A 12,507-nucleotide genomic window follows, 5' to 3' on the forward strand; every position below is an offset into this window, starting at 1 on the left:
CTCTCGGACTGGTTTACTGGTGGTTGTCATAGTTCCCCAGTAGACTGGACAGCCTTCTGTTGTCAGCCCCTTTTCTCTGGAACCAGACCCCAGTCTTGGCTTAAGATACAGACACCTGTACCGCTTTCCTTTTCAATGAAGCTTATCAACCAGGACAGTTTTTGATGATGTGACTCTTTAGAAATCCTCATTGTACCTGTCATGATTTATTGGTAGTATGACGTTATTTGGGGGATATTGTTACTCAGTAAAGATGAGTGGCTTTGTCTTCTAATGTTTCTGCTAAAATCTAGGTCTTCCAACACCTCTCATCAAGGATCTTCTGCCTCATCTAACAGTATGTCAACTGGATGCTGTCCAGCCAGCCTTGAATCAGAGAGGTAATAAGTGACTCTTCCTCCAGTTTCTCTGGACATACTTGTTTTGAAAAGTCAATTTGGGAAAAAAATGCTTTGTATACTTTGTTTTAGGTATATCCACTTCTGCTGCATGGTTGGCAATCTTGGAGGAGCTGTGGAGCCTTGACCATGTAAGTTTGACTTATTGAATTATGCAGATGTGCATGTTTTATATGTGTCTACCATATGTGACATGCCTATATTACATTTTCAGGCAATCAAGTTCCCCACAGAAAAAGAGGCCAAACAAGAAGTTATGACCTGTCTTTTCCGCCTTGTGCTTTATGGCAAAAGGAACCGCTACATTAATAAAAATCAATATAATTTAGACACATCTTTCCTATGGACTGCAGCTAATTGTATTACACATTTCTTTTGTAAGGCATGGCAAATAAGTTCCCCAAAAGTTTTTAAGAGTTTAACTTCAGGACCACAGTCTCTTCTAAAAATTTTGGAAAAGCGCATCAGGACTGTAACCATCAGTGATTCCATGGATTTATTAAAGGAGACCACACAGCCTACATTGTACATCCTCCATTGCCTGCTTGACCATGGACCTGCTACAGAACTTGTTGTAAACGTACCCAGTCCCATCATGCTGGCATGGCTCTTGCATGGAAGGGGATCACAATATGTGAACCTGGAGCTGAAGAACCTGATGGACAGTCGTGTATTACAAACTTCTTCAACCAGGGAAGACGGAGCTGGACATAGTCCAGGTCTTTTGACCATGGTTTCGAATGACCAGAGTGAGGAAGACATTCCATGCAAACGCTCAAAGTTGGATTCTGCATGCTTAGAGGATGACAGTGGAAAGCTCAGCTTTACTGTGCACCCACAGGTTCTCTGCCAGAACTTTTCTCAGTGTGGGAGTAATTCTGCAGTTCCTTGTTCGTCAGGACGGATTGAGGTTCTGAAGATCCAGCAGTGTGAAGCTGAAATTCTGAGAGTCTTAGTTTCTGCCCTGCCTACATTTTTCTCCCTTTGCTCTCTGAGTCTTCACAGAAGTTGTAAGTATGCTTTTTTTGTATCAGGGTAGATTCAATGGCCATGTTGGACTCATGACTAAACTAGTTCAAATGTTTTGATTATGCACACAGTTGTGTGTGAACAAACTTTGAAAAAGAACAATCACTGTGTTTAAGCAACACCTTTATAGCCTGTTCATTATTATGGAACAGTGTTTTTTTTTGTTTTTTGTTTTTTTTCTTCTGGCCTGCTAAAACATCAAACTGGTATTTTCAGACACACCACATGCATGTTTAGCAGAAACAGGAGATATGACACAAATAAATGATATAGGTGCAAATGAACCATTTCTGCCCATTCTTGTAATATGAAACACTATTCAGCTTTTTTACCATTATTGTCTTTCAGAGAAGCATCAGTAGATGACACTTTCGTTCTGCTGTGTGTTTAGCAAAATTCAGTGAGTCTGATGTGTTGGGCCTGGCCTCAGCCCTGAAGCAGCTCTCCAACAGCTCCCGTGGCAAAATCACTGATCTCACAATGAATGCCCTGCCAACCACCAAACTCATAGAGAAACTACTGGATGCAAGCACTACTCTGACGTCACTTCATGTGGAGGTCCAGAATATGATCTGGGGTCCAGGAATCCCACTTGATCTTTGGCCAGTTCAGTCACACAGGTCAGGTGCGGTCAAAGTTTGTAATATATTTTATTATAGGTTCAGAGTCTCTCACTTCATTTCCTAAGTGTTTTTTTTTCTTTTGCTTTAATACTCTTGCAGCCCTTCTTTAACCTAAAACTCATGATTGAGGATTGTAAACCATATTTTTTTAATAATGATAAAATAAACTTTTCAATTTAATCTTATTTGCAGTCCTAAGCAGCAGCTGAGAAATGTAAAAGATTTATAGAGAGGGCTCAAATCTTTCCTGAGCTGTGTGCAAACCTGGTGAACAACAACACAAAACGTCTTACTACTGTTTTTTGTCAGCAAGGGTTTCCCCACTAAGTACTAACTTGTGTTTTATTTGTGGATCAAATACTTATTTCACTCATTAAAATGCACAACATTTTTTAACTGTTATATTGCATACCTACAAACAAACCAACATTAAACATTTAATTTCTTCTTGCAAAGAAACTTACAAATTAGTCAGGGGATCAAATTTTTATTTCCCCACTGTATATATTAAGATTGTTTGTCTCTTAGATTACACATTTAATTACTCTCACACTCATTTTAGCTCCCCACAAAGTGGCACTTTGGTCAATGTTGTTGTTTTAAAAGTCTGTTATAAATAAATTTGCAGTTGCACACAGTTGGTCTTTATTTTAATAATTAGGTGAAGGCTGAAGGTAACTGATAGCACAAGGTTTATATAGGTGTGACTACATATGCATTTCAAGAATTTTTCCAAAATGTTTTTTAACTTGTGCTGCTAGCAGAATTTCTCCTTGTACATTGGACTTTTTCCTCAATATACTATGATTAATAACCATTGCTATGAAAAAGTTATTTATCAGTATGATCCACTGGTCCAGCTCTCTAAAACTAAATCAACAAGTAAAATAATACAGCAAATCCTGTACAACAAAAAGAGAAGGAAGTGGAGGAAATTTTAAATGATTTCTTCTAATTGCTCTAACATTCGTCGACCCATAATCGGACTAAGTGGTTCGGATAATGAATGAATGAATGAATGTTCTAACCATGAAATAGAGATTTCAAACTAACAAAATGGATTAACTAGAAGCACTAAAAGACACAGAGGGAATATAGAAAATATGATCAATGTGCTTGTACACTGCAGTCTTATTTCCATCTGTCATGTATATGTGAAATAAAAATAAGCAGAAAAGATATTTTGAAGTTGGAAAAATATTTGTTCAATTTGAAAAACAAAACTTTTTTGGACATGAATGCTAGTAGAATCAGACTGAGGTGACAGCTCCCCAATTTTTTTCCAGCACCGTGGCCCCTGCAGAAGCTACAAGTGAAAGTAAACGAATTCCAGTCAAGCCTGAACTTCATGACTTATGTGCTGAGACACTCCCCACATCTCACCTCACTTCACTTAGCTGGCCTGCGACTGCCCACCGGCTCCTCACTGAGCCCACTCCTTACCACTCTCTCAGGTAACGTGTCACATCTGTGTGAGATGGTTTTACAGTTGTGATTGTGTTTTGTGTATTTTGTGCTGCAGGTATCCAACTTGTGAAAAAAACTGCTTGCATGCTTGTTTGTTTCTTTTGTTTTTCTTTCTTTCTGTTATTCAAGCTATAAACATAAAAACCAACAGAACCTAATTTATAACACTAATTGTTCCATATAAAACAATTTGGACTGAAGGGGAACTTCTGATAAATGCAGTTGGGTAATATTTCTGTAACATAATATTTTCACTTGAACCCAGAAGTTTATTTTGATAAGAGTGAGTTTATTCGTTAATTTATGAAAAAGTGGACATGGCTATGCACAACAGACGTCAGGGCAGCTTGTAGATATATTTTCTGGTTAAACATTAGTTGTGTAATGCTGTATGGTGTCGTACGCTAATACATTTGACTACTGGCTGCCACATATGATGCAGTAAGTTGTGCTTATGCAGCAGCTGTGTATATTAATAAAGACTTCAGCCAATATTTTAGATGCGATTGTGTCTTGGTCATAGGGCTTTTATTTCTTTTAAGATTTTTATTTTCTAGTCTTGTAATTTTGCATTCTGTCTGGTTTTATTTAGTAGTTTTTGCCCTTGAGTATTCTGTTTTGCTTCTTGTTCATCAGCTTACTTGTATTGTTACTCATTTTGTATTGTTAGCTATTATGGATCGGTAAGAAACAAAACAAGACCAATATTCTTGACATTAATTTCAGACAGTCCATTGTGGCCTTGTTAAATCCTGTTCGAGATTTTACTTTTAAATGTTAAAACAATGACAGACTTCTGTGACATTTTTTATATTTTCCTATTCGTCTGCTGAATTTCTTAATTTTTTGTCATTTTGTAAATGTTACATTTTCATCACATAAAGTTATGTTGTATTATTTACTGATCAGTCTGTGTACTGTTAGGAATATCCTGCACTTCTGTGTTGTTTGCTCTCTGTTGTAGCTGCTAACATCAGACTGGCAAATTCTCATTTCAGAGTGCAACCACTGCTTGAAGACTCTCATTTTGGAGGATATGAAACTGTCTGATTGTCTCACTGAGATCCTGAATCTACTGAAAAACTGCCAACTGGAAGGTGAGAAGAAGAGGCGAGTCAAAAAGGGACGTTTTGACCCCTTTTTTTTTTTTTTTTTTTTTTTTTATTGTTTTGTTTGTGAAGCCATTACCTGGTCTTGCTTCATACCAGGTTTTAGATGTGTCAGAATACTGCAAACAAAAAAAGCATGGGAAAAAAAACAAAAAAAAGCATGAAGATTATAAGCAAATTCTTTAATTAAAACCGGCTGAAGATCCAGGTGCCTCATTTGGGTGCTTGAATTAGTTAAAGTAACATCCTAAATTCTGTCCTAAGAGTGAAATTTAGGATGGCCATAAATACAAAAAAATCTGTATTTTGGTGGGTTTGCATGTTGGTAATTAATCATCTGTTAATCAATTGGATATTCAGCAGAATACCAGCTGATATAACTTTGCAACACTGAGCCTAAATCATGGCAGAACTCTTAACAGGATCTCTGCCTGCCTGATGCTGCTGGAAATAGAATTTGATAACATCTGATAGTGATAATTTCTCACCTGTCTGTTACACATTTCTTTTGTAAGTTATAAAAACCGATTGCAGAAAAAAAGTGACGAATCTTTAACAGTAAATCGGCTGGCTGGCTGAAACCAGTGACACCTGCAAAAATAATGCAGGTTTTCTGTTCTACTACTAGGCTTGGTGCATGTGCATGGTCAGAAATGTGCTCAGATTGATGCATCTTCCAACGAACAAGCACAAGTTGATAGGTCCCATACTTTGCATGGTCGATAAACGAGGACCCAGAATAAATCTGAATGAGCTTAAAAAAAAACTGCAGTAATTAAAAAACATTCATTTTCATCCTTGAAGAAGAACTCTGTTGTCATTATGTGGTTGGAAGTGATGGAAATAAGCAGCTGGAACACAGGAATTTACTAATTCCTTCAAATGCTGCCAGGTGACTGTTTCCATAAGGGTCCACACTGTTAAAAATATTATTTATAAAGCCTTTTGACAGCAGCTACACAAAGTGCTGTACTGCTCATCAAATAACATAAAACAGAAAATTAGTAAAATACAAGAACATAAGAAAAAATGTAATACAGGTCCAATCAGCGTTCCAGCCTTCTAATGCGGTCGAATTCTCAGACGCCCTTTTCCTTTCCTCTCTCAGAGCTTCGATTTAATGATTGTCGTCTTCTGGAGACATGCTCGAATAAAGAAGAGAGTCTGCTGCAGCTGGTGACGGCTCTGAAGAAAGTTTCTTCACTCCACACACTGAGCCTGGCACAGAATCGGCTGGGTAGGAAGTATTTTCATACATAAATGTATTTATTTATTAATATTCACACAGGATTAAGTTGGACTACAATTTTACTACCCTTGATAATAAAAAATACTAAACAAAAAATGTAAAAGAGGAAAAGTCTGAGTAAATGTAAGAATGACTACTTTTTAATTTTGGTTGTATTGACTTTCTACCCCTTCAACATTTTTTGTGTTAATGTTGTATTTTCATGTATTTCTCTAACTGGAAGAGAAAGAATATATTGACATGGTTTAATGAACTTTAATGACTTGGTCAACAGCCAGGAATGTGTGTGTGCTGGCTGAGCTCTTCTCAGGACCCCCATCAAGCTCCATGAAACATCTGGACATCAGGTGAGCTCTGAACTGGTTTAAATGAATAGTCTGCAAATGAGTCCTTTCCTCAGACTTAATTTACTCTTTTTTTCTTGCCGAGCTCATACTTTCAAAAAGTCCCAGCATTGAGATTTGTGGAGTGACGCTTAAATGAGCTAAATACATCACATGGGGAACAAAGTGACAAGGGATTTTAATAATTTTCTAATAATTTTAAAAGATTATTAGAAATAATTTTTTTCTTAACAATGAAGTGTTTTTTTTATATCCATCTTATGAGTACTGTTCATTTTCTTCATGGACGCAAAGTGATCATGAAATCAGCAAATCTTCATTTTCTCACTAACAGTCCTGTTTGCTGTCCCAGGCTGTCATTGTTGGTTTTCCCTGCTCTCTCAGATGTGCTTGATTTCATCTCCTTTAAATTTTTTTTTTGTGGTAATTAATTCGTTCGTTCGTTCGTTCATTCATTCATCTCTCTTTAAGTCTACTGTAGGGTGTTGAAATCAGTCTTTTTTCTTCAGTGGAAAGTAGCTCCATTGATAATTCTTCACATTGTGCTCTGTGCATATAAATGTGAATGAACCGTGAAAACGGTGACCAGTACTTGGAAAAATCAAGTAATCTGCTTTTAAAATAATTCTGTCCTAAAAAATAGATAATGGGTTTCTGCTCATCTGAGTGAGCCCTGTTGCTCTCCTTATACTGTCTCCTCTGGCACAGAGCACCACTTCAGATTTCCTGTATAAAAAGAACAGTTGTGTGTCTAGAATATAATATTAGTATCCAGATTTATAAAAAGATATCATTTGTATTATAAAAGAGATTTTAGTCTGACCAGCAAGCGGTTGAATATATGGACAGACTTGGTATTGGACATCCTGTGATTGGTCATGCCAGAGGCTACTTCCCATAGCTGAATACTGATTGCAGAACTGTTTTCTCTTGTATAAACACTGGTGGACTGGCAAGTAAGTTGGCAGTTTAATTCACAAAGTGGCTCGCTGCTGCTGGCTTGTCACTGTTATTTTTTTTAATATAAAACATTCAGTAGAGTTATAAGTGCAGCAGTTAGAGAGAAACGGAAACAATTTCCAGGTGAAAAGTCACGGACGTCCTGTTTGTCCTGAGCAGCAACATCAGATGGTTAAGCACTGCTTGAGGAGTAAAAACCAAAGAAAAAAAAAAACTATAAGCCTGAATTTTTCTTGCAAAATACACTAGACATAGTTGTGCTAACCTGCTGGCAAGTAAAGTTTCTCATTTGTGAGGTTAAAGAAATGCTATATCTGTGCTGGGCACTGTGTGTCTGCTATGCTAAAGTATGTCATTGGGTCACACATATTTTCAAACATGAACTCACTGATATGGTCAGTTTATTTACATGTTTAATTTAACGTAAAACTATATTTAAGCTTACTTTGTCCATGCATAGACAAATTCCAGAAGAGAATGAAAGGGTAAAGAAATACGTTTTTTCAACTGGGGACATTGTGTCATCCCAAAAACCAGAGTTGCGGGTCCCACCGGCACCTCAGCCAACCCCCCTGCATGGGGTTTAGTGTAATAGTGGAACTGTAGCCATACTGATCTTTTCCATCTTTGGCATGAGTATTTAACTTGCGTGCCCTCTGAACTGGTTTTATCACATCATTAGCAGCAACATTGACTATCGCTAGGTTTGTGAAAAGTGTTGAAGCCACTGAACATATTTTTTAAAGAGTTATGTAGTTGTTCCTGAAATACCAAATGAACATTTATGGGGGAAAAAATGTTTATGACATTTCATGTTCTTAACAGCTCCAACTTCATTCAGCCTGCCGAGTTACTGGAGTTTGCAAAGAGACTGAGGACCTATCGACCCCCCCACAAGCTGATCATTGACCTGAGGAAAAACCCTGCTGACCGAGATCCTGACACATGGGATGCTGCCCTGCAGAGGCTCCGTCCTTTCACTCTTCTCCTGTCTATGGGATGGAAGTCCACCAATATGATGGTCGACCACATAAGCAACATGTGAACGCTGGAAGGAAAGCTTGTAAAGATTTGTATCTTTTGATCAGTTTTATAGCTTTATTTCTTCATTAGCCAGATACAGATGAATATGTTCGCTCTACGCTCAGAGCCAAATCTTTCCAAATGTGTTTGAGAAGTTTAAAAAATGTTTCATTGTTCTGCTTTGCAATTAATGCTTGTATTTTTTTTATTTTATGTTCACATCCAAGAATTGTGGAAATAAAGCTGCACACGTTTGACATTTGAATAATTTATTAAACCAAAGTCTGTTACACTTCCAGAGTCTTCTCTCAGACAAGTGTGAGTGATAGTGGACTTCATTTACATGTGGAAAGCCTGGAGGCCTCACACTGAGGTGAAGAGCAGCTCACAGCAGGTGTTTTTATTATTTTCTTACATTAAACAGTAAGCAATAACACCATCTACAAACTCAGTATAATTCAAGTAGGAAAAAATCAGAAAAATGGATTAGAAAGAACAGAATATTTTTGAGTGAATCTTTTAAGCTAAATACTGAAAGACTGCTTTCTCATAAATTTAGTCACATTTTAGTAAATTCCAGTTAGAGTGAAGATCCTATCTGCATGCTGATTGGTTGATTTGAAGAGTTTGTCTACAACCACTGCTTACATGAAACAAAGACACAAATACATCTCACACACACACACACACACACACACACACAGCAGCTACATGTTAACCTCACCATCTCTGAGGCGTCTCGTTACTAAGTGATCTGATCTGAAGTAAAAACTGCTTCATGATGAAATTTGTTGTCAATTATGGGACAGCTGGGAAATTTATGCATTGTCTTTTCTCAACCAAAAATAAAAAGAGCTGTTACAATGGACACTGTTACTTTAACACACCAAAACCAGATTTTGATTAGCATATTATGAAATAAATTAGGCTAATGTTGGTCTAATAGCATTTTGACAGATGCAGCAATGAGGACACAGTGTTGTGGCCAGTTCCCAAACCAGCAGTCTGTGACTTGAGAATGTGTGGAGGTTTCTGAAAATATGGAAACCGTGAAACATTTTCTGTCCACCATTAACATAATTCACAAATACAATATTTTTTCTCACACATTCAAAAGCAGCGAATAAGAATCCAGCTTTGAGTCATAGTATAGACAACATATCCAGTTGGAAATACCAAAGCATCTTGTAAGATTCATGATTCCAGTTGTCCACAGATCATTTACTAAGCAGAGTAAATCCCCCTCACATTGGATAGCAAGTCGTCAGAATCAGCAGTTTTGAGCTGAAGTCCATCCCAGCTGTCACCTGCCGAGGCAGGATACACCTGCCACAGCCTCCCACCTCCAGTCAGGTTAAACTCAACTAACCTAACAGCTCATGTCCAACTTTTAGAATTATCTGATCCCTAAATTGATGGTGGACAGAAAACTGTGGGGTTCTCAAACTTTTGGACAGTGCATATAAACTGTGAGCTGCATACAGAGGAATTTAGCTTTTACCTCCACTTAGATGCTTTTACTTCTTTTTAGTTTGTATATTGTGAATTTTGTCATTGTGAGCTGCGTATCACACACCACACACACACACACACACACACACACACACACACACACACACACACACACACACACACACACACACACACACACACACACACACACACCATTTTTTCACAACAAGGTTAATTTAGGCCACAGACTCACTGAGACAGAACACCAGCTGGTCCTCTAGTTCAGAACCCAGGCACCTACTGGGCACCTGAATGTGTCCATCAACCTTTCAGCCAAGAATCATACATGCAGCTAAATTCAGTATAGTCGTTTCTTACTACACTGACAACTACAAACACATTGGCCTTTTCACACATTCCCTCACATTCACACACCTGTGCAATAACAACACACACCTTTAAGCTTACAACACATCTCAAGAAGGCATTAAGAATATCTGAAATAAATATAAATAAATTAAATCATATAAAATAATGTGTTAAAAACCTAGAAATTCCATTACATATACAAAAGGAATCTAAATAAATATATTAAACAACAGTACTTGCTCACAGACAGAGTGGATGGATGAGATACACATTTTGTAAACAATGACAGACGGAAAGAGACGAGCACACAGACAGCTAAACATTCACAAACCATCAGTAAGCAGAAATGTGTGTTGGGGCTCAGCGTTGGTGGTGAACTGATTTGCTGCAGGGTTCAGGTGGCTCGGTAAAAGCTTTCACTTCTCATTTCCCTTAAAAGAAGTTCTGGACATGCTGTGTTCAGACATCATGGAGAGGATTACTGGCAGTGCTTTTCCTCCGTGAATCTGTTGCTCTTCAGTTCATGAAGCTGTGTTTAACAGCCAGAGTGACTGTTCAGCACCTAATACTGTGGCAGAGTTGACAAACGGCGAGATTTCTGCAAGACTACCAAACGCTAAAGGCTGCAACACTGCCATGAGATCACTTCGCAAACTACAACCGAGGAAAGGAAGAACATCCCAACTTTGCTTTTGGATCCAAAGTCACTGGTTCATTTGTTAGCACCGATTAAGCCAATCAAGAGGAATCAATTACCCAAAACCAGTATGTGTAGTGTAGAGGCTGGTTAGCTTTCCATGTATTAAGTGAATAAAACATGGACACCTAAAACCACTGCTTCTGCAGGACTCCAGATCTGCAAGATCAGTCATCTACGACTCTGCTGTTCAGTGATGCCTCAGTGTTGAAGAGGATGGAGTCTTGTTGACTTCATTCAGTGATGACCCCCCCAGCTTTCTGAGGCTTTTTATGAGTAAGTCTGAAGTAAATACAATATGTCTACATCGGAAGCAACAGTTGTTGGCTTAAAGTTTCCTTTTCCTGACTGTGTAAGCATAAATGCCTGAGGTGAAGGAGTTCAGGTATCTAGAGAGTGAAAACAAGAGGCTAAAGGCAGTACTGTAGATGTGATGGTTATAAAGTAAGCAGAGAGAGAGAAGTCTGGACAGGAATGATGCAGACCTGGACGTACAAACTGACAAATGGTACAACATTACAAAATCATTTTTAAATGAAACCTTCCCAGGAATGACCTGAAGTCAAACAAAGCAGCGTAGCTTCAGTGTCCATGTTGTCTCCACCCAAAAGCTTCATGATCAACAGAATAGTCATCAAAGTGTGTTAGCAGCCTGACATTATCTTTAGGTCGGTATGTTCTCTTTACCCGGTAGGGTGGGAGTCGTACAGATGGTGCAAAATTTATATTTGTGATAATCTAGTGCTAAATATGGATGCATTGTTTTGCCTGTAAATTTGTGAGTAGTCATGTATATTTATCATGCGCTTTGTTCAGTCATCTTATTGATGATTGATGCTTTACATTATATGGTATTGTACACTGCAAGACCTGGATGTAAATGCGTGCATGTGCCAGTGCACATGTATTCAAGCAGGGGGAAAGAAAGGGAAAACTTAATTCATATAAAACAAATAAATTGGACTTTAAAAAAAAAAAAAAAACACAAAAACACACAGAGAGGTCTGCAAATCTGCCTGTGAAGGAACTGATGAGATCCCTGCTAATATCTTCAGACTGAATGTGTGTACTGTAATAACGTATGTGAAGGCACACACAGTACTGTAAGCATCAGAAAACTGTTGACGGACCGCACCCACACATTAGAAAAAACAGCTGGTTCAACTCAAAAAGCAGAGTGGTCAAACTCAAATCAAGGCAGTTTCTGTTAAAGTGAACATGATGGAGATGTTGTTCACCCAGCAGCAACAATCTGTATGTGTGATGTCTCTTTGTGGGAGGGGGGGGGGGAGTGTGCAGGACCTGTGACAGCAGGTTAAAGGGAGCGCAGGGATGCTGAGGTTAAAGCACAGCTGTTGGATGTGTAGATGTGACCGGGTGGCTGGGACGGTGGGAGGGGGGCTATAGGATTCCATCCATGAAGCTCGTGTCCAGCCTCTGGATTAGGACCCGGATGAAAGACATTTCCTTACGGGTGTTTTCAAAGATCACCCTGGGGTCATCTGACTGGCAGCGCAGACAGTTGGGAGCCATGACCATGGCCAAGTTGTTCACATCCATCTTGGTGATGACCACGTTAGCAGGCTGGGCAAATACCTGTACACATCACACACACATACGGTTATCACAGGACTGAAGATTTTGAAAACATTTTATGCTCTGGGTCTTTACAAACTAATAGAAACAGTCAACCTGTTCTTATAATCTCTTTTTTGTGCACAGTAGTGTTATTTTTTTTGGAGGTGCTTCATTTTTCTATGATCTGTACAGCTTAAACTAAAAAGTTA

The 12,507-nt window shown here is 38.4% G+C and overlaps 2 protein-coding genes across 2 annotated transcripts in view; one reads left to right on the forward strand and one right to left on the reverse strand.

Moving 5' to 3' along the window:
* Positions 1-3,112: 3,112 nt before the first annotated feature.
* On the forward strand, positions 3,113-8,288 carry lrrc41 (leucine rich repeat containing 41). The gene is made up of 5 exons (XM_079244781.1): positions 3,113-3,504; positions 4,516-4,614; positions 5,735-5,863; positions 6,150-6,222; positions 8,005-8,288. Exons 1-5 carry the CDS (start codon positions 3,399-3,401, stop codon positions 8,222-8,224), a joined length of 627 nt encoding a protein of 208 aa, XP_079100907.1. The 5' UTR covers positions 3,113-3,398; the 3' UTR covers positions 8,225-8,288.
* Positions 8,289-12,121: 3,833 nt separating this feature from the next.
* arhgap39 (Rho GTPase activating protein 39) overlaps positions 12,122-12,507 on the reverse strand; it is a gene marked incomplete at both ends in the record, with an annotated part of 28,161 nt that continues 27,775 nt past the window's right edge. Inside the window, one exon of the mRNA XM_079245625.1 lies at positions 12,122-12,316. Coding sequence (XP_079101751.1) covers positions 12,122-12,316 — 195 coding nt within the window. The remainder of the gene's footprint in view (positions 12,317-12,507) is intronic.

Source organism: Telmatherina bonti, assembly GCF_933228915.1.
Source record: "Telmatherina bonti genome assembly, chromosome: 8".
Lineage (NCBI taxonomy): Eukaryota > Metazoa > Chordata > Actinopteri > Atheriniformes > Telmatherinidae > Telmatherina > Telmatherina bonti.

Coding starts and splice junctions, on each gene's coding strand:
- lrrc41 (XM_079244781.1), top strand. CDS start 3,399: ATGACTTATGTGCTGAGACACTCCCCACATCTCACCTCACTTCACTTA. Junction 3,505..4,515: donor ACTCCTTACCACTCTCTCAG/GTAACGTGTCAC, acceptor TTCTCATTTCAG/AGTGCAACCACTGCTTGAAG. Junction 6,223..8,004: donor ATGAAACATCTGGACATCAG/GTGAGCTCTGAA, acceptor TGTTCTTAACAG/CTCCAACTTCATTCAGCCTG.